Genomic DNA, 21,153 nt, shown 5'->3' on the forward strand with positions numbered 1-21,153 from the left:
CGGTTTCGACTTGTATTAGGGTCGTACACATATTACGAAGCATTTTTCTGGGTTTTTCGACCTCCCCCCATGTAAGATATTTTCATAAACATGATTTTTATTTATATGGTGCGTAAGAAAATGACGGACCACTTCCTCCATCGTGCTCGAAATAGTACGGCCCCATTAAAGAATCTTTAAGGGCATCGGATTGAATGATTTGCTTATCGGTTTTAATTTGTACGTCGAAGGCACTCTGGAAGAGCGCTGGATTGAAAAATGCGTTGTTTCTCAACGTTTCGAAGGCGCTCTGAAGAACGCCAGCATAATGATTTGTTTTCTCATCGGTTTTGATATGTGATGTCGAAGCTGCTATGGTAGAGCGCCGGATTGATGATTTGACCCTTAGTTTTGGCTTGTGTCGTCGAAGACGCTCTGGAAGAGCGCCGAAATAAGTACAGAGGATTCTGTTTTTACTCGATTTTTTTCACTCGTATTTTTGATCGTGTGACTTCAGTTTACCACCAAATCATTGCAACATGTTTCAAAAAATCCTGAATAAATCAAAGAAAAATCACATGATAATTAATATGTATAACCAGTGTTTCCTAACCTCAATCTACCTGTGCACTGGACTTATATTTAAGAAATTGATGCGGAAATGTATAGAATAACTAGATTTTGATTAGTTTAAACGACTTGATAATTTTATTCTCCATTTGGGCTGTCAAAACATCAAAGTTTTCATTTTTTGGATCAGCACAGGTAAAAGTGAGGTTACGCGACGCCACTGCGTTAAACATTAAGGATAAGTGTAATCGTAAAACAGAATCCAGTGTATTTGTTTTCTCATCGGTTTGACTTAAACGAGTTGATATCGAAAGAACTCTGGAGTAGCGTGGAGTATCGGATGTTGCAGCTTTTGTTAGTGAAGGTTGTGTAGAAGAGGTCGATTGTTCGCGCAAAGAAACGTTAATTTGGTGGACAGCAGAACGCAACAATTCAAATTTGATTTCGAATTGATATATTTTGCCGGATCGAATTCTATTGATTTTGGATTTTTTTTTAGTTTTATTTATTTCATAGGCTCGAGGCGCATTAGGCATTACAGAGCGAAATCTTAGAAACTAATTATAGTTATAAACATTATTTAGAGCTTTACGGGCTGTTTTTCTTGGCCGTAGCTCCATAGGCTTGATGTTGCGAACTGCGCCTGTCTTTGGCTTGCTTTGTCCTTTTTTGGCAGTGCGTCGATCATATCCGAAAGTTTTGAAATATTTTCCTTGAAGTTCTCCAATCCTAGCTGTTCTGCTGCTTCGTCAATCTCCTTTCAACGTTGCTCTTCTGCATCTTCTACTGTAACTGGAAATTTTGTTACCATTTTGTCCTGTTCTATCGTTGCTAGCTCCGTGTCCGTTTCATATTGCAAATTTTCTTCCTCTGCTATTTCAATTACGTCTTCCTCGATGTCTATTTCTGCGCAGCACCTCTCTTGACCAACCACACCAGATATGTTGTAGCATGAATTTTCGTTGCTTCGGACAAGAATTCTTCTGTGTCCCTCCAATTGGCATAAAAAGAATTTTTCTTTAATCCATCGTAGTATACCTTGTTTCCCAATTGAAATTTTCAACGCTGGAGGAATCTCGTTTCAATCTCCAATACTCCTCACTGTAAATGGTCTAAACCAAGTTCCGTGGAAATTTTTCTCGAATTAGAGATGAATCTTTCCGAACGACCCGAACACTGTAGTTAAATTCGAATCACCAACTTCGGAGGAACATCAAACACTCGCACGTAGAATTCCTGCATCCATCATACGTAGCTCCAAACTCTGCCACTTGAATACTGAAAATTAACGGCATCAGCATTCTGTCGCATTGCATCTCGCATTATTTCAGACTTAACTGATGTTCAAGCTTCGGTCTGATCCCATTTTATAAACAGTCTCCATTTCTGCTAATCGGCATTTAACTGATTGGGAAATGGACTTTCGACCCATGATGGCCGTGGTCAGACGGGAATTTCAACTTGACGGTGTAAATTGTCTGTCCACTCATATTGCAATTAATTTCAACGAGCAGCGAAAGGAACACGATTTTGGATTGCAATGTTGGATAATTGCAAACAAAATTTTCGTGTATACAAGACACGACCGCTTGACGTAAGCTACGTAAAATCAAATATAGTACGATGAACCAATTATCTGCTCTATATAAGAGAAGAACATCCACTACTACCCAGTTTTAGCAGCATCTCCCACCGGAGGAAGTAAGGACCCCATTGTCTAGTAGTGGGCCACCCATCCATGCACCCCAGTTCAACAATTGATAATACCCTAAAAGTAGGCAATTACGAAGGATTGAGCGCGTTCCAATAGGGAATGCATGATGCATGAAAAACTGAAATTTTAAATAGTTAAATATGTTGATACTCAAAAGTTTCAATAGTATTGGAAAATTAGTGGAAAGTTTATGAATCGATTGATATATAAATCTTTAAATCCATTGAATGATAAAGGACCTATGAATGTTACAAATCTTACATGATTTCGTGACGGTCCTCAATTTCGAAATTTTCATTTTACACCCTGTATCCGAGTCTTCCCTTAGACGTAGTTTACGTCAAAAACAAATAAGAAGGAATAAGCTGGAGGATTATGAGCATGAAAAAGTTGACAGTTCAGAAGGCTCAGACAAATGGCTGATTATTGTTTAGAAAATATGCATTTGCTAACAACGTGCTCACTGCGAAAAAATCACCAAAATAAGAAACAAATCAAACTTTTCATTACTTTGTTTTTCATGGATGAAGAGTATGAGATGAAATGCCGAACCTTTCCCTATGTGGATTTTGAATTGAAAAATTCAATAATTGGATTATTTTGATATTGGTTTTAAATGAAACATTTGATTTTGATAATGGAGAGGTAACAGATGGATGATTATTAGATTTAAAATTGAATTGGCTTTTGAAGTATTGAAATTAATACTAGATTAGAATCAACTTTTAATTATAAGCTAGCTAGAGATTGTATTTGAAAGATGAACTTCGATTAGAATATTAGTTGTAAAAATTGGATATGAATATAAAGAAAATAAATACTGATACAAGATACAAATCATGCAATACCAGGCATATATATATTTCAATTAATTACTGTGGAAATGCTATAGAACTTGAATGCTTGATTTTGGTATTCCATTATGAAAACATTCCAATGTTGGTTTGGGATTGAAACTAAATTTTATTTTCATAAAATAGGAATATTGGATTTGCATTTCAGGTTCATAACTTCGATTTGAGATCGACTGAATTGGAAATCGTAATAAACGTAGGATTTAAAAATTTGAATTAGGATGATTTTGAATATGGGAATTGAGTACGGATATTGAATACTGGATTGTAAAATTAGACTTTTTTCTCTTTTTTAGTGAGAGAAGAAGGGGAATGTGAGGGTGAGCTATATTAGAAATTGGGCAATCCACTTCCAGCATAATGGTTAGTTGCCAACATTGACTAGTGAATAGCAGGCCATGACTTTGCCTCTTTACTCGTCGGGCAACAACGGAGTTGCACGCTTGATAGTGCTGTCTCAAACGGATAGCTCGTTCGATCAAGCGATCAAACAACGGATAGCTCGTTCGGGAATTAGGCCGACAATACTGTCAAAGCAAGATAATCTCTTGTATTTAGAAACATGTAGGAAGATCCCCAGCCGGACACCTCCCAATAACGGACACTTCTGAAAACGGCACTTTAGAGATCCCTCCATCATCTTATGTAGTACAAAAGAAAGTATTGAAAAGTCCTCAGATCAGATTATCAGATCCATGTTGTAAAAGTTGTACAAAATTTTAAATCGAACAAAATGTCAAAATTTTCATTTTCCGCCTTATTTTAGAAGGTTTGAATCAATATTAAAATTAATCGAATGCATTCTGATTATGTCGATGGTCAATATTAGTAATATTTCAAATAGCGATCATGATTTGTTAGATATACAATGTATCTACGTGTAAAATCAATTTCTCATTCGGTAGCTGTCCCCCGGGTCCGGATAGTTTTTTCATGTGATCAAATAGCCATTCTTTGCACATGTTTTGTTTGAACCTTACCAATTCAATTGTTTTTCTTACAGATGTATCAGAAAGCCACAGAAATAAGCAGAAACAAAAATGGAGATGTCATTGAAAATGGAGGAATTTTGAGTAAGATGTAAGAAATTGAGCTGGAGAGTCCAATAAGCTCTACTAACACGTGTTAATATTCACAACTTGAAGCAAGTGAAAATATTATTATTCAAAATGATGTCTTTACTCATGAAATAGGAACTTGGTCATATTTGAACATGATGCAATAGTGTCCGGTACTCGGGGACACTTTCCTGAATCCAGAAAATTTTCACTAAAATTCATCATCAAAATACATCGTCCAAAAATGTGTTCAAATGATCAAATACAGTTTATATAAGTCAATAATGATCATATTTTGTGTATAAGGTATAAAAGTAAACATAGTCCGGATAATTAGAGAGCTTTTGATAAATGGCTTATGTCTTGGCATGGGGACCACCTCCTATTCTAAACAATCAATTTAATTTTAAAGAGACACAGAAGGCCAGCAACCTCCTAGCTTTTCTAATAAACACCAACTTTTTAATTATCCGAAAATTATCTCAATTTAAAAAGAGCTAACCGGTGGAGGTTGGTACTCGGATTCTGATGGCTTTCCGCAAACGTGACCTTTATGTGTCTTGTTGTAGAGGTTATCACGTCTATCTAGAGAGTAGGAGGTTGAGGTTCGAGTCCCTCTAAGACACGTGGATTCTTTTCGCAAATTCTACAATTGTCCATTTTGAAACATGTGCTGTGATATGCACAGCCAAGAAATATAAAAAAAGCTAACTTTGTCAACGCATCATTTTCATTTTCACCACGGAGATGCGCCGAATGTAAACACCAATCCATTCTCGGATGAGCAACGAATATAGAAAATTTGAACAACATCGGAACATCATTATAACTTTTCTGCATCGTCGAACGGAATCATTAGTATACACATTAGACTTGACCTTTCGAACTTCCTATCAAATCTATGCATTTTGAGTCTATCAGTAGGACTAAGGCGAAGAAAAAACAATTTGATACATTATACATACTCGTGATTCATAATCGTGACTTATAATTAAAAGGTAAGACTTGACAATTTTAAGACAATGTTTCATATTATTACACTGACATCAATCGCCCATCTGCCAGCCATGATGCAAAAAAACAAAGAACAATTTCCTTTCTATGACAAACAATTAGTGCCAACTCACCTGACTTCCGGATGTGCATCCAGCATCGCTCGCATCAGTGTCGTCCGAGCGGGCACTCCTCCGATGAATATCAGCGGCATGTTCCGGTGATAGCGAAGTTTTGTCTCCACCACCACCGCCTTCGCCGACAGCGCCACGCCGCCGCCCCACCACCAGCACCACCCGCGGGTCCCGTTTCGCCACGTATCATTGCACCACCGGCGGCGATGAGTTTGCGATGTCGCCCGCAAGCATCGTGCCCCCAGTTCCGAGTCTTTGAACAGCACAATCAGGAGCAACGTACCACCGAATGCGGCCGCAACCATTAGCTTCCTATTTCGCATCGTGTATCGATTTTTGATAGAAGACTCGAGATGGTCTGGCGTTCTACCGGTTGCGAATCTGATGTATGTCTGGACCTCAACGTCAGTCAGGGAATTTACAGTCTTTGGTTTTATGATTTAAAGCTCTTCTCGTTGTTGTGCGTGATTGTGCGCCGTGTGCGGCGCGCGAGGAGATATGTGTGATTCTGCGGATCAAATTCGCCTAGTTTACAGTGCTCTTTCTTCTGTAAACTCGATTAGTAATTAGTGGCGATTAGTGCTCGTTGCTTGGTATTGTTGGTAGTCGTCGTCGTTGGTTCGGTGATGGCAATGTCAAGTCGATGTCGGTTGGCGAGGGGCTGCGACGACGAAACGGCGCAATTGTTGCTCGTTGTGGAATGATTCGTCTCACCGATCCACCCAAAGGGCCCGCCCATTTGGGTCTCGAGGGCGAACTTTTGCACTTTTTCTTCTGTTTCTTCGAATGAGGGTCACTGCACAATGTCGGAGAGAAATTGATTTAAGCACTTCAACATCCAGTCTTCTGAAACAGTTGGTATAGTTTACGACTGCAAGATATAAATCACCTAATGGATTCTCTAATAAACGGAATCTTTTCGCAACGGTTATAACTCTTTATTGTAAATACGTACAGTATGTTCGACATCAAACTCTTTTTCACACATTCTCGTATGAACAACAAATAAAGTAAACTTGAACAAATTCGAAACATCATTATAACTTTTTCTATACATCTTAGAACGGAATAAATAGCATACATACATATGATACTTAGCCTTTGGAGCTTTCCATGATAGAGTAACTCTAAGGGTAAGCCAACACAAGTCAAAATACAAAACAAACTCTACGGAATGCTTCTGATTTTTTAATATCCTAGGGAATGTATTTTGAAATTCTTAGAAATTTTCTCGAGAGATTCCCTGAGAAAATCTTTTAAAATTTAGGAAAAATGGTATCAATCTTCCAAAGGAAATTTTGATTAGTCATCATTTTTCCAATTTTTTTTCAAAACCTCAAAAAATCTTTAGAATTCAGAAGATATTTCGAAATAGCCTTGGCATTTTCTTTAATTCTTTGGAATTTTCGGGAATTCTTTCGAATTTTCATTGGAATTTTTTCCGAACTATATTGGTAATCTTTAGATTTTTTCGAATTTTTTTGGTATTTCTTAAGAAATTTAGGCAATTTAAAAAAAGCTGCTAATGCTGATTAATTCTTCAGGATTTCTCCAAAGAATACTTCGAAACTTCTTGGAATTAGGATTTTCCTTTTTTCCAAATTTTGCGGAATTTCCTGTGGATATTCTTTGAAACTTTCCTCGGGAAACTATTTTAACCGTGCAACTTTCTTCCTAATTTCAGCTTAGCTTATTTGACTTAAGATATCTACGTTTGCAACCGCGTTATTTGCCAGAATCAGTTGAAATTGTACAAAGAGTCAACTGAATGATTAACTGGATTGTCCAAACATTCTCAGTGTGCAAGTTTTATTGACTCAAATGTTCAAATGATCAATAACGGGGCCGGCCATGTCCTTGAAGGCAGTTAGGAACAGGGCTGACAATCGTCATCGTCATAGCACGAAATGCCACAGTAGCGACGAGTTGCATTGTCTTCATTGTACCTCACATCGTCAAACGCGCACGACGTTAGCTTTCGTCGTAATCAAATCGTCCTGACGACATAGAAGAACGAAGACTTCATACCGTTATTCTTCAAGCGGCAGCTGCCATGCGAAGATTTTACTAATTCTTTGTAATAATGAATTTGAAGCAACGTATGAAAGCGTTAATGTTATCGATACATTTATGTTACCAAATTTCCTACTATTTGTTTATTTGAAACGCTATTATGTTTTTAACCAGTACGTCTAAGACGTGCAATCAATTGTGAAGAAGTGACGACGAAAATCGTCATAACCTTCTGGCGGACTATCGTCGTGGTAGCGCATGCGCGCGAAGAAAACGAATAGGTGTTCGTCGTGCAAGTTATGACGAAGACTAAATTTTTTCGCTTTCTTCATACGACGAGAATGACTATTGTCAGCCCTGGTTAGGAATGACTATTAGTAGATGGTTTTTGCTATTTGGGCCTCTGCGTCCCAACAATAACCACAAAAAGATTATCACTTAGTTGGTAGGCATCGCTGGATTTGGATTAACTCTGATAAGTGAAGACCGAATTTTTCTACACAATAATTTAACAAACATTTTCGGCAACAGAACAACACCGGATAACGCAAACGCGCACTCTCTTCAGAATTTATTCCTGGTATTTACGCTATTATTCAGAATGCACGCTGGAAATGTTTTTGGAAAAATCAGATTTTTTTCGGAAACAGATATCTAATTTTCTCGAGAAATTTTTAAATATTCTCGAAAAATCGTCAGAACTTTCTTGAGAGATTCTTAGGAATTACGTCAGTTAAATCTTCTAGACCTACGTTAAATCTAGACCGCAACGATTCCAGCAACCCCACTCTGCAATCAGAGCTGAACATAACCACTACTAATCGGTAGCTTCGGTGTCTTCAGGCCGTATATTCTCTAAAATCGATCAGGACTCTGACCTACCAGTAGTTCCCATTCTTGACATGGGCTTTTCCTGATCAGTAGTGTCTTTCTATCTACTGAATGGAAAACTACCTAACCTGAGCAATAGGTGTCCCAAAAAACATGATGTTCGAAAGTCATGGTGCTCAACCCTGAAATGAAAGATATACCTATCTGGATAATTTTGTAGAACAAACCGAATTTCTAAAAATCGTTAGAGTCGTGCCAGATCGATTTTAGAAAAATGAGCTTTTTAGGTAAAAATCAAATATTGGGTCCTTTCACAATTTTTTTCAGGGTCATTTGTTTAATATTTTTTATTTTTCTGTGATCTTTGCCCATATTCTCCATGAATTAGTTTTGAGTGTTTTTACAGTCTGCAGAACTTTTAAATATCTAAAATTTTTTTGACGAAATTTCGAGTTACTTCATCCGAACCCAAAAATTTTTTTTCTCGTTCGGAAAAACTTAGATACTACAAAGAGCTATTTATAACGAGTATTTTCAAAAATATCCAAGAAATGTTGTTCTGGGCTGAGATATTGCAGTTTTATTATTATTTAAATAGTCAAAAGTACTAAATTCGTTATTTTTTTTACATGTTTAATTTCATCAATAAATTCAATATTTAAATTTAATTAAAAAAATCAAAAGCAAATAAATGGAATATTTTCTAGGTAAGATAGCTTTTCTTTCCGATGGAGTTGGTAACCTGAATTACGGGATTTGGTCGGAGTATATGAATGGAGCAGTTATAAAATGATATCACACCCAACAGTTAATATGTAGCAATATGCAATACAATACAATCAGGTTTCAATCATAGGATGCCGTCACGGCATACAAAAACAAGCAGGCTCAGCACGTATGTAAACATTTAGTTTGAACGTAAACATGTATCGTCACTACTATCTTCGCATAAGCTGAACTGAGATGATGCTCACGGTCTCAGCATGCTTACTTTTGTACTTCAAATCCCAAGTAACAATTTCCTAGTCTTGGATTTATCTAACTCTTATTGTGGATCTATGACAGCAATCACCAAGCTGATTCTCAGTTTTATTGGCGCTCTTATTGCTATCAATAAACCTCCCATAAAACTGCTGAAAAAGCTTCAAACGTCAAATGCCCATTGACCATATGAAATATCTATGGTAGTGATGAAGAGCGTAATAAATCCAATTTTCAACGCTCAAATAAAGCTTCAATTTTGGTCATAATGTGGTCAAATGAATTACCCCATAAGAATGTTTGTATTGCGAAGAGTTTATGACGGTGTTTTTAAAAGCAAAATTTTCTGATCAAATCTCGATGGCCATATTGAAAACGGAAAAGATTTCGCAGTCAGTGAAATATATCACTGAAATTCATGATTTAACAAAATTTTAACCGCTTGTCATACTTTTTCCGATAAATAATTTTATAAATTAATAGTTGGGCAAAATACTAATCGATTTAGTGGACATCCCAGGTGTTGGCAATCAATATTTTCGATTTATTTCCTAACACACGTTAGGCCGGCGCGTGGTGTTCAACCTTATTTTTTCAAATTTGACCATAAAATCGGAAGCGCACTTCTTTCAATGGTACTGGATCGAAAAACGACCTGAAATAAAAATTATTTTGTTGTCATCATCATAATTTTCATCAACAATCCGTTTTGTTATTATTTTCTGCAAAGATTTGTTTCTCTTTTTTAAAGCAACATTTTGACAGCTGCCGCAGCCAAAATCTTTTGCGTGGTTTAAAAGGGTTTCTAAATGCTCTTATAAAAACTTTATAGTGGTTATCTAGAGAGGGCCACTTGGCAATATCTTACTCTTATAGTGGTCATCAGAAGGTTGCCGTATTACTGGTTTTATGTTAGATCTTATAAAATGATCTTGAAAACCATTCTTAGAGCGGAATAAATCTTAAAATGTGGATGGCTTTAAAATATCGTCACCTCTTGATGTGTCATTTTTCCGTTTTTACTTTACGTTTATTCAGTTTTTTTCAATATCTCAAGTGAACTCATGAAAAGCTGTCATGATACGACGAAACAAATTGTTTGACTGTCATATGACATATCAAAAGCATCACGGTATACCGACAACAAAGTAGGCTCGTAAGAAAGATACTTCAAGAGTGACGCAAATTTTAACGCCACATGTTAGAATACAAAAGTAAGCATGCTGAGACCGTAGAGCATCTTCTCAGTTCAGCTTAGAAGATAGTAGCGACGACACATGTTTATGTTCAAATAGAGATACGTGCTGAGCCTGTTGTTTTTTGTATGCCGTGAAAAGCATCCATGATTGAATCAAAACAATAAAGAGATTGAGAACCTGATTACTTGTATATTAGCATATTAACTGTTGGGTGATATCATTTTATAACTGGCTCCATCCATATACTCCGGCCAAATCCTGTAATTCAGGTTAACCAACTCCATCGGAAAGAAAAGCTATGTTACCTAAAAATATTCCCATTTATTTGCTTTTGATTTTTTTAATTTAAATTAAAATATTGGTAAACTTGATGAAATTATAACATGTAAAGAAAAGTATCGAATTTGTGCACTTTTGACATTTATAAAACTGAAATCTCAGCCCCAGAACAACATTTCTTGGATATTTTTTAAAAAATACTCGTTTAAATAGCTTCTTGTAGTATCTAAGTTTTTCCGAACGAGAAAAATATTTTTGTTTCGGATGAAGAACTGCGAAAATTCGTCAAAAAAGTGTATTTTCGATTTAAAAGTTCTGCAGACTGTAAAACGCACAATAACAAAACCAATTCTGAATATGGCAAAGATCCACAGAAAATAAAAATATAAAACGAATGTGACCCTGAAAAAAAATGTGAAAGGACCCATATTTGATTTTTACCTAAAAGCTCATTTTCAAAAATCGATCTGGCGCGACCTCTAAACGATTTTTAGAAATTGATTTGTTCTACAAAATTATCCAGACAGGTATATCTTTCATTTCAGGTTGAGCACCATGACTTTTCGAACATCGATTTTTGGTACACCCTACTAATCATTTATAGGATTGGTATCCGACAACTCGCACGGCTCAGCTATCACAAGTATGGGAAGAAATGCAATGGAGCCATAACAACGATTAATCACCCACTTTTTCTCGAGGTCAAGCAGAAATGTCATAGAAGTCGCATCGGTGTCAATCTTCAACCGATTTATTGGGTACTATTTGGTAATGAGCTGACCTTTCGTGATCCGGCTCCTGTATGCTTTAGCGGGATTATTGTCAAGGTAGCCTAACAGAGTCGATTTTCCATAGCCAACGTGGTTACTCGAGCAGATCGTATTTTATTAACAAATAGATACGAAAATTATTTAAAGTTTTGTGGAATGAATATTACAAAGCCGATTCATTCGAAATGATCCATTCGAATCAGAGCCGGATTCCATTCGAATCGCAGGATTACGATTGGAGCGATTCAATCGGAATCAGAGCGGATTCCACTCGAATCCGAGCAGGATCACTCACTGGCAGATTCACCGGAATCGGAGCAGGATTCCACTCGAACTGAGCAGGATCACTCGAATCAGGATCACGACGATAGATTCCACTCGAATCCGAAGATTCACCGAACTGAGCAGATTCCCTCGAACGGGGTCTCACCGGAATCGCAGGATTCCACTCGGAACTGAGCAGGATTCCACTCTCGAACTGAGTAGATTCCACCTGGAATCCGAAGATTCCACTCGGAATCGAGCAGGATTCCACTCTGAACGAGCAAGATTCACTCGAACTGAGAGTAGGATTCCACTCGAACTGAGAGACCACTCAGAGCCACTGAGCCCTAGAGACTCCACTCAATCCGGAGCAGGATTCCACTCGAACTGAGCAGGATTCACGATCAGATCACCGGAATCCGAGCAGGATTTCACTCGGAACTGAGCAGGATTCACTGCGAGGATACTCGAATCCGAGCGGATTCATCTGGAATAGCAGGATTCCATTCGGAACTGGAGCAGGATTCCATTCGTCCAGCAAGATTCCATTCGAAACGAACGACCCCGTCGTTCATCCCTCGGTAACTAAAGACTAACATTAAATTAAACGAATGGAACATTGTTGATTTCACAATGGATTCACGGAATCCCGTCTGGATTCCAAGGATTCCGTCTGAATCCCTCGGATTCCAGGAATCCTGTTCGATCCGAAGGAACCGTTGATTCCAGCGTGTTGAACTCGCGATTCGAAGGAAACCTGCCCGGATTCCAGTGGAATCCGTTCGATTCCGAAGGATTCCGATTCGGAATCCGGATTCCGGTGGAATCCGTTCGGATCTGGGGGAATCCTGTTCGATTCCGCGAATCCCGTTCGATTCCGAAGGAACCGTTCGATTCCGAAGGGAATCCTGTTATTCCGAAGGGAATCCTGTTCGATTCCGAAGGAACTCGTCGATCCGAAGGGAACTCGTTCGGATTCCGAAGGAATCCTGCCGATTCCGAAGGAATCCGTTCGGATTCCGAAGGGAATCCCGTCTGATTCCAGCGGAACCGTTCGATTCAGCGAGGAATCTGTTCGATTCCGAAGGGAATCCCGTTCGATTCCGAAGGAATCCTGCCCGATTCCGAAGGAATCCCGTTCGACCTGGATAACTCTGCTCGATTCCAAGGGAATCCTGCTCGATTCCGAGGGCGGAATCCCGCTCGATTCCGAAGGAATCCTGCTCGATTCCGAAGGAATCCCGTTCGGATTCCGAAGGGAATCCGTTCGGAACTCGCTCGATTCCGAAGGAATCCCGCTCGATTCCGAAGGGAATCCGCTCGGATTCCGAAGGGAACTCTGCCGGATTCCGAAGGAACGTTCGATTCCGAAGGGAACTCGTTCGATTCCGAAGGGAATCCGCTTCGATTCGAAGGAATCGTCTGACTTGGGAATTCCCGTCGATTCCGAGGGAATCCCGTTCGATCTGAGGAACTCCCGATTCCGGAGTGGGAACTCGTCGACGCTGGAGGAATCCCGTTCGGATTCCGAGGAACCTCGGATTCCGAGTGGAACTCGTTCGACCTGAGGAACTGTCGATTCCGATAGAATCCTGCCCGGATTCCGAAGGGAATCCGTTCGATTCCGAGGAACTTCGACCGAGGAATCCCGTTCGGATTCGCGGAACTTGCCCGGATTCCGAAGGAATCCCGTTCGGATTCCGAAGGAACCTTGCCCGATTCCTGAACTGTTCGATTCCGAAGGAACTCGTCGGGAACGTTCGACCGAAGGGAATCCTGCTCGATTCCGAAGGAACCTTGGATTCGAAGGAATCCTGCCCGATTCCGAAGGAACTCGTTCGATCTGAACGATTCCGAAGGAACTCTGCCCGATTCCGGCGAATCTCTCGATTCCGAGGAATCCGTCGATTCCGGGAATCCGTTCGGATTCCGAGGAACCCTCGATTCCGAGAGAATCCTGTTCGATTCCGAGGAACTTCCCGGATTCCGAGGACCGTCTGATCGAGTGAATCCGGATTCCGAGAATTTCCGGATTCCGAGGAACCGTTCGATGAGGGAACCTCCCGGATTCGAGGAATCCCGCTGATTCCGAGGAACTCGATCTGAAGGAACTGCCGATTCCGAAGGATCCTGCTCGATCGCAAGGAATCCTGTCGATTCCGGGAATCTGCGACTCAAGAATTTCGGATCAAGGAATCCTGTCGGATTCCGAAGGAACCGTTCGACCTGAGGGAAACCGTTCGATTCCGAAGAGGATGTCATCGAAGGAGCAGGATTCCATACGGAACTGAAGTTTTTGTTTATTTTATATCAATTTAAAAGCCATAGAAGATAACATGCTTTTGAATATTTTTCGAGTTTTATACACCCTATAGTATAAGGCGGTTTCATCAGGCACTGAATTATCACCACATACATAATAGGGATGCTCGAAATATGTTCCTATGTTCCAGGTGATGTCTTTTATTTGTTATGTCAATATTCCCATCATCACTAGATTGATAAATATCATTTTGTAATAAATATAGAGTGAATCACCAAAATTGCATTTTTCACAATCCGTTCACACTTAGCCAATTCACACTGTATTCGGTCAATTTACTGCAATCTCAACAGCAGAACTGTTCGGTAATTATTTTACAGATTTTTGTAATTTTTTCCATTGTTCAACTGTCAAAATCACCAGAAATCAATAAAATTATTTACCGAAAGTTCTGTTGTGAGATTTCGGTAAAATTTACCGAATTCGGCGATTTAGTTTAAGTGTGTTGCTTACTCCCACAGCTGTAGCGAAAAGTTGAACAGAGGTGTTGTAGGGTAGACACAATATTTTATTGCTCAGAAACTAGAAGAGGTGGCTGAGATTGGTGGAAAACCTGAGATCGGTAAAAATAACTGAAAATTAGCCTTTAACATGGCTTGAAATACAACGATTTTCGGCAAATGTATTCTAGTCTAAAAAGAAATAATTTAAAAACTTTTTTTCAAAATTTGCCAAAATAGTATACCTCTTATCTTTCTATCACCTCAGCTAACTTTCTGAAAAAATCAAAGGTATACATGAAACTTCGATAATAATCCATTTTATACCAATGAAAAATTCTTTGCAAGTTTCTTGAAAATTCTTCAGAAAATTGTGTCTTCGGCAAAATTTTTGAATTTTTGCGAGAAATTATTTCCTCAAACAAATCTTTAGAATTTCACGGATTTTTTTGAATTTCCTCGAAAACTTTTGGGATTCAATTTTGAACTTATCGATGAAAAGGTCTATAGACCTTCCTTGTGAATCTTCGAAATAACCTCCAGATTTTTCGAATTCTTCATAATACCTGGAAAATCGTCGAAATTGTCTCGTGAAATACGAGTTTCACCAGGTACTGCTTTTGATTTTTCTAGGAAAATTCTTTAAAGTTATTCATAAACAATCCTCGAATTTCCTAGTAAATTATTCAGATTTTAAAAAAATCCTTGGGTATTCTTCAATGATTATTCTACTAGAAATTTGTCATTATGTCCTCAAGAAGTTTTTTCCGAATTTGTTGGACATTTTTACCGAACTTCCTCCGAATTTCTTTAGTAAGGTCTTCTGAATTTCCACACGAAATTCTTTCAAACTCCACAGCAAAATCTTCCGAATTTCCAAGTAAAACCTTGGAAGTTCTGGAATGTTTTACTTTGAACAATATAGTGTCTATGAAATGCTACTTTTATAAATGTACATTTGCACAAAATCAATTCGACTTAACATAACAATAAAATGACTATTGAACTAAATTCGATTAAATGTGTACTTGACTGAAAACCCTTTCTGGAAACGTTTCAGATCAGTGAAACACGATGACCGTTGGGTCATCATTCTAGAAGCCGCATTTACAACGAAATCAAAACCCATGATGACGATTTCATGGTTCTCCGATTCCCATTCATCATACGGTTTGGCACTCTCAAACCGAGATATAAACACAATCATCCTCAACACCCACCCTGGATGTAGTATCGCGAAAATTCCAAGTCAGTGGAGGTAATGGTCAATTGATTGATTCCCTCGTGACTCGTGCTGAACGGTCAAAAATCGATATAATATCGTAGCATTTCTCGAATCATTAGCAATCTACCTATATTCCACCTCGATTGAACAGCAAAACCACAACATGAGCCCGTTGGATCGATCGGAGATACGATGCTGAAATTCCTACGATGCTTTTGTCCAGAAGTTCCTGTAAAATGCTGACGGAATTCTGAATTTATTGAAAAAACAACGTTGGAAAACGAGCAAAACTGGGGAGCTGGTGAGAAGTGTTGAATTTGGCGCTGGCTTATTTCGGTTAGCCTAAGGTAGTTCTCCGTGGTAGAGATTCACTCGAAAGTAAAGAAGAATTTCCGAAAACCTCAAAATTGAATGCCAAATAGAATGATATAACCGGCTAGATTCTACCACCGAAACAGGAGATCTGTAGTGATATTCCTAGCACCGAAACCTTTGATGAACAAAAAATATTTGATTCAATATTTACCCGTCTAGGAATATGCAGAGATAGTGAAAGTACTTCACTGCTTCCTTCATCAACACATATCAGTTTTTGATAGATTATTGTTAATTTTAGCACGTTCTGAGTGCGTTTGAAATTTTCTAAAATATATTGTAGCAGATTTTGTCCATGACTGCGACTTATCAACATTGATTGTTTGTGATGTTTCGATTGTGATTGTAAACATGATTAAATTCAAAATGATCTATATCTGTTAAGTAACATTGAAAATACTCATCGACTGTATCAGATCATAAAAGATCTATTCAAATAGAGCATACCCAACAAAAAATGTTAACAGACCACCAACCCAAACCCCAACACTTTAAACCCGCGGAAATCTTCCAACGTTTGACCTGCTTTGTTTCTAGCGGCACCACCGGCACGAAATGCGATTAACGGTGTTCTAATAACGCTTCCAAGCTTTTCACTCTCCATCCCACGGAACCGCCCGAAAAAAACACGTGGTATCTACGCGCGCTCTCCCGCACTGACTCACTAGAATCGAGATTCGAGAATTTGTTTGTCGAACGGGCGCGCGAACGAACGTGAATCTATTAGCACATGCTGCCAACCAGAAATTTTAGAAGTGAGAAGCGCGGGCTTCTACTGTTGATATAACTGGAACTGGCAATTCTCGCTGCTTCTGCTTCCTGCTTCCGATGCTTTGAAGAATGCTGTTCCCCGGCTTCAAAAGAGCTTCTTCTCTGCTGTAGAAGTGATTTAATTTCGACTGCTATCACATACCACCCTCAGCGCCCCGCGTAGCTTCTCCTTAGCGAGTAGTAGCTCCAGTCAGCGTCGTCTGTAAATGTAAAGAAAATAGAAAACAACAATCAACTACGACATCAGTATTCAGTATCAGTATGCTCATGCTGCTGCTGCGCTGCGGCAGAATGCTCACGTCGACAAAGTCATTCACGGAGTCGTTAGATACCCCGAGCCCCATCACAGCACAACAACACAACAGATCCGGATAGAGACATGTGTATGCACAATACAAAACGCCACCCGTCAGTAAAATGAAACGAAAGAATGACGACGAGAATCCAGACGTCCTGCGCTGAAATAGTGGCACTTTCTCTAGGCAGGCGCGTGAGTGGAATAATACGAAAGGGATTTTGGTTAGAATGCCTCAATTTTCGAATTTAAAATGCTCCCCGTTACGTTGTGGCGCAAAAAAGGTTCCCATCATAATTTCAGAGACCACTAGGCATGTGTTACGGTTTTATGATTAGGCAAAATTTTGTCTGAATTCAAGTGCCCGTGACTCTGTGGAAAAAACAACTACTTTACCTCTTCTAGCGTTCGACGGATAAATTCGTCTGGTAACCGAATTCAGGAATGTTGTAAATTTTTCGGAAGTACCTATGTCAATATTGCTACTTTTTTATCGTTTGTATTTGGTGCCATATATTTCCAGATTTAATATATTTGCAGAAAGCATAACCTTATCCTAGCTGATTGATATGTTGATAAATGAGCGAAAACAGAGAGCTGTTGGCAAAATTCTGGGGTAATAACGACATGGTCATGGTCTCCCGTGCCGGCTTTACAGAAAATCAAATCGAAAACACATCTGCATCAGCCGAAAATTGAAACAGAGGCTTCTTGATGTACGGAATAAACTTAGTGCCGATATTGCGTCTGATCGTCATCTCCTCATCGCCGAAATACGCCTGCGAATTGCGTGGATTTGTCGGCAAAGGGAGAGAGTTGGATGACGCCGACGGTTCAACTGCAAGGCGGTGAAACGGCCCTTCGTTTAAGAATTGGAGACCGCCATCAAGAATGCCTTCATCGCCAACAGCGAGAATAATCTGGGAGAACCGCGCACCAAGAGAAAACAATGGATCACCGATGACACCTGGAGGAAGATAGAGGAACGATGAGAAGCCAAAGTCACGATAGAGCGATAAAAAAAACCAGAGGAATCAAAGTCTTAGTCCCTCAACGATATTCGGCTCTGGCCTAGAGAAGGTCAGATGCCAGATCTACGGAAATTCCGTAGATTTACGGATATGAATGCTTTTTACGGATCTACGGATCTATAGATAAAAACTACGGAAATTTGAAAATGTCTGCGGAAATCTGCGGATTTTTTTACTAGCACACTTTTAGTTTCAATTGGTGTGGTTTCAAATTTAGTTCGAGTTGAGTAAACAATATGTACGTTCCTGATATATGGGTTTCTATTTAGATCAGCGGTTCTCAACCTTTTGCTTGAGAGGTAGACCTTCGAACTTTTGCAATAATTGAGGTACCCCCTCTAGAAAGTAGGCTTCCAATGCTCTTGAAAAAATAATTCCGAGCTCTTTGAAGGGAAGCTGCTTTCAGCTTTTGAATCCCTTTAAAGTAGGCTTCCGCGCCTCTCGATAAGAGGTTTCTGAGCCACTTGAAGGCGGCTTTCGAGCCACTTAAAAGAAGGCTTCTTTTGCATCTTGAAAGGACGCATGTGCGTCTCTTGAAAGAAAGTATGCTTCCAAGCCTCCTAAAAGAAGCATTCCGAGCTTCTTGAAAGGAGGCTTCCGAGCCATTTTGAAAGGAGGTTTCCGAGCCCTTTTGAAAGCAGGCTTCCGAGCCCTTTTGAAAGGAGGCTACCGAGCCTTTTTGAAAGGGGGGCTTCCAAGCTCTTTTGAGAGGAGGCTTCCGAGCCCTTTTGAAAGGAGGCTTCCGAGCCCTTTTGAGAGGAGGCTTCCGAGCCCTTTTGAAAGGAAGCTTCCGAGCCCTTTTGAGAGGAGGCTTCCGAGCCCTTTCGAAAGGAGGCCCCAGAGCCCTTTTGAATAGAGGCTTCCGAGCCCTTTTGAAAGGAGGCTTCCGTGCCATTTTGAAAGGAGGCTTCCGAGCCCTTTTGAAAGGAGGCTTCCGAGTCCTTTTGAAAGGAGGCTTCCGAGCCCTTTTTAAAGGAGGCTTCCAAGCCCTTGTGAAAGGAGGCTTCCAAGCCCTTTTGAAAGTAGGCTTCCGAGCCCTTTTGAAAGGAGGCTTCCGAGCCCTTTTGAAAGGAGGCTTCCGAGCCCTTTTGAAAGGAGACTTCCGAGCCCTTTTGAAAGGCGGCTTCCGAGCCCTTTTGAAAGGAGGCTTCCGAGCCTCTTGAAAAGAGGCTTCCGAGCCTCATGAAAAGAGGCTTCCGAGCCTCTTGAAAGGAGGCTTCCGAGCCCTAATGAAAGAAGGCTTCCAAGCCCTTTTTAAAGGAGGCTTCCGAGCCCTTTTGAAAGGAGGCTTCCGAACCCAATGAAAGAAGGCTTCCGAGCCCTTTTGAAAGGAGGCTTCCGAGCCCTTTTTAAAGGAGGCTTCCGAGCCCTTTTGAAAGGAGGTTTCCGAGCCATTTTGAAAGGAGGCTTCCGAGCCATTTTGAAAGGAGGCTCCCGAGCCATAATGAAAGAAGGCTTCCAAGCCCTTTTGAAAGGAGGCTTCCGAGCCCTTTTGAAAGGAGGCTTCCGAGCCTCTTGAAAGGAATCTTCCAAGCCTTTTGAAAGGGGGCTTCCGAGCCTTTTTGAAAGTAGGCTTCCGAACCCTTTTGAAAGAAGGCTTCCGAGCCTCTTGAAAGGAGGCTTCCGAGCCCTTTCGCAAAGAGGCTTCCGAGCCCTTTCGAAAGGAGGCTTCCGAGCCTCTTGAAAGGAGGCTTCCGAGCCCTAATGAAAGAACCCGAGCAGCACAAGTCAAGCAAAATAGGTTGCAGCAACTTGTTTGTGACTAAATCTGGTCACATACGAGTTGCAGTAACCTAAGTGGAACATGTGTGCTGCTAGGGAAAGCTTCCAAGCCCTTTTTAAAGGAGGCTTCCGAGCCCTTTTGAAAGGAAGCTTCCAAGCCTTTTTTGAAGGAGGCTTCTGAGCCCTTTTGAAAGGAGGCTTCCGAGCCCTTTTGAAAGGAGGCTTCCGAGCCCTTTTGAAAGGAGGCTTCCGAGCCCTTTTGAAAGGAGGCTTCCGAACCCAATGAAAGAAGGCTTCAAAGCCCTTTTGAAAGGAGGCTTCCAAGCCATTTTTAAAGGAAGCTTCTGAGCCTTTTTGAAAGGAGGCTTCCGAGCCCTTTTGCAAGGAGGCTTCCGAGCCCTTTTGAAAGGAAGCTACCGAGCCCTTTTTAAAGGAGGCTTCCGAGCCCTTTTGAAAGGAGGCTTCCGAGCCCTTTTGAAAGGAGGCTTCCGAGCCCTAATGAAAGAAGGCTTCCAAGCCCTTTTTAAAGGAGGCTTCCGAGCCCTTTTGAAGGGGGGCTTCCAAGCCTTTTTTAAAGGAGGCTTCCGAGCCCTTTTGAAAGGAGGCTTCCGAGCGCTTTTTAAAGGAGGCTTCCGAGCCCCAATGAAAGAAGGCTTCCAAGCCCTTTTGAAAGGAGGCTTCCGAGCCTTTTTGAAGGAGGGCTTCCAAGCCTTTTTAAAATGAGGCTTCCGAGCCCTTTTGAAAGGAGGTTTCCGAGACCTTTTAAAAGGAAGCTTCCGAGCCCTTTTGAAAGGAGGCTTCCGAGCCCTTTTGAGAGGAGGCTTCCGAGCCCTTTTGAAAGGAGGCTTCTGAGCCCTTTTGAAAGGAGGCTTCCGAGCCCTTTTGAAAGGAGGCTTCCGAGCCCTTTTGAAAGGAGGCTTCCGAGCCCTTTTGAAAGGAGGCTTCTGAGCCCTTTTGAAAGGAGGCTTCCGAGCCCTTTTGAAAGGAGGCTTCCGAGCCATAATGAAAGAAGGCTTCCAAGCCCTTATGAAAGGAGGCTTCCGAGTCCTTTTGAAAGGAGGCTTCCGAGTCCTTTTGAAAGGAGGCTTCAGAGTCCTTTTGAAAGGAGGCTTCCGAGTCCTTTTGAAAGGAGGCTTCCGAGCCTCTTGAAAGAAGGCTTCCGAGCCCTTTTGAAAGGAGGCTTCCGAGCCCTTTGAAAGGAGGCTTCCTGAGCCCTTTTTGAAAGGAGGCTTCTGAGCCCTTTGAAAGGAGGCTTCTGAGCCCTTTTGAAAGGAGGCTTGAGCCCTTTGAAAGGAGGCTTCTGAGCCCTTTTGAAAGGAGGCTTCTGAGCCC

General features: G+C 40.6%; 2 protein-coding genes across 3 annotated transcripts in view; both read right to left on the bottom strand.

Moving 5' to 3' along the window:
• The window catches only part of LOC134205789 (protein-tyrosine sulfotransferase), a 463,178-nt gene that overhangs the window by 324,960 nt on the left and 117,065 nt on the right, over positions 1-21,153 (bottom strand). The gene's annotated exons all lie outside the window — the stretch shown is intronic.
• LOC134207011 (uncharacterized) overlaps positions 5,862-21,153 on the bottom strand; it is a 38,537-nt gene continuing 23,245 nt past the window's right edge. The window contains exons 3-4 of the mRNA XM_062682751.1: positions 11,671-11,868; positions 5,862-5,963 (exon numbers count right to left, since the gene is read on the bottom strand). Of these exons, the coding sequence (XP_062538735.1) occupies positions 5,862-5,963; positions 11,671-11,868 (300 nt within the window). The remainder of the gene's footprint in view (positions 5,964-11,670; positions 11,869-21,153) is intronic.

The sequence above is a fragment of the Armigeres subalbatus genome, chromosome 1 (genome assembly GCF_024139115.2).
Source record: "Armigeres subalbatus isolate Guangzhou_Male chromosome 1, GZ_Asu_2, whole genome shotgun sequence".
In the NCBI taxonomy this organism is placed as follows: Eukaryota; Metazoa; Arthropoda; class Insecta; order Diptera; family Culicidae; genus Armigeres; species Armigeres subalbatus.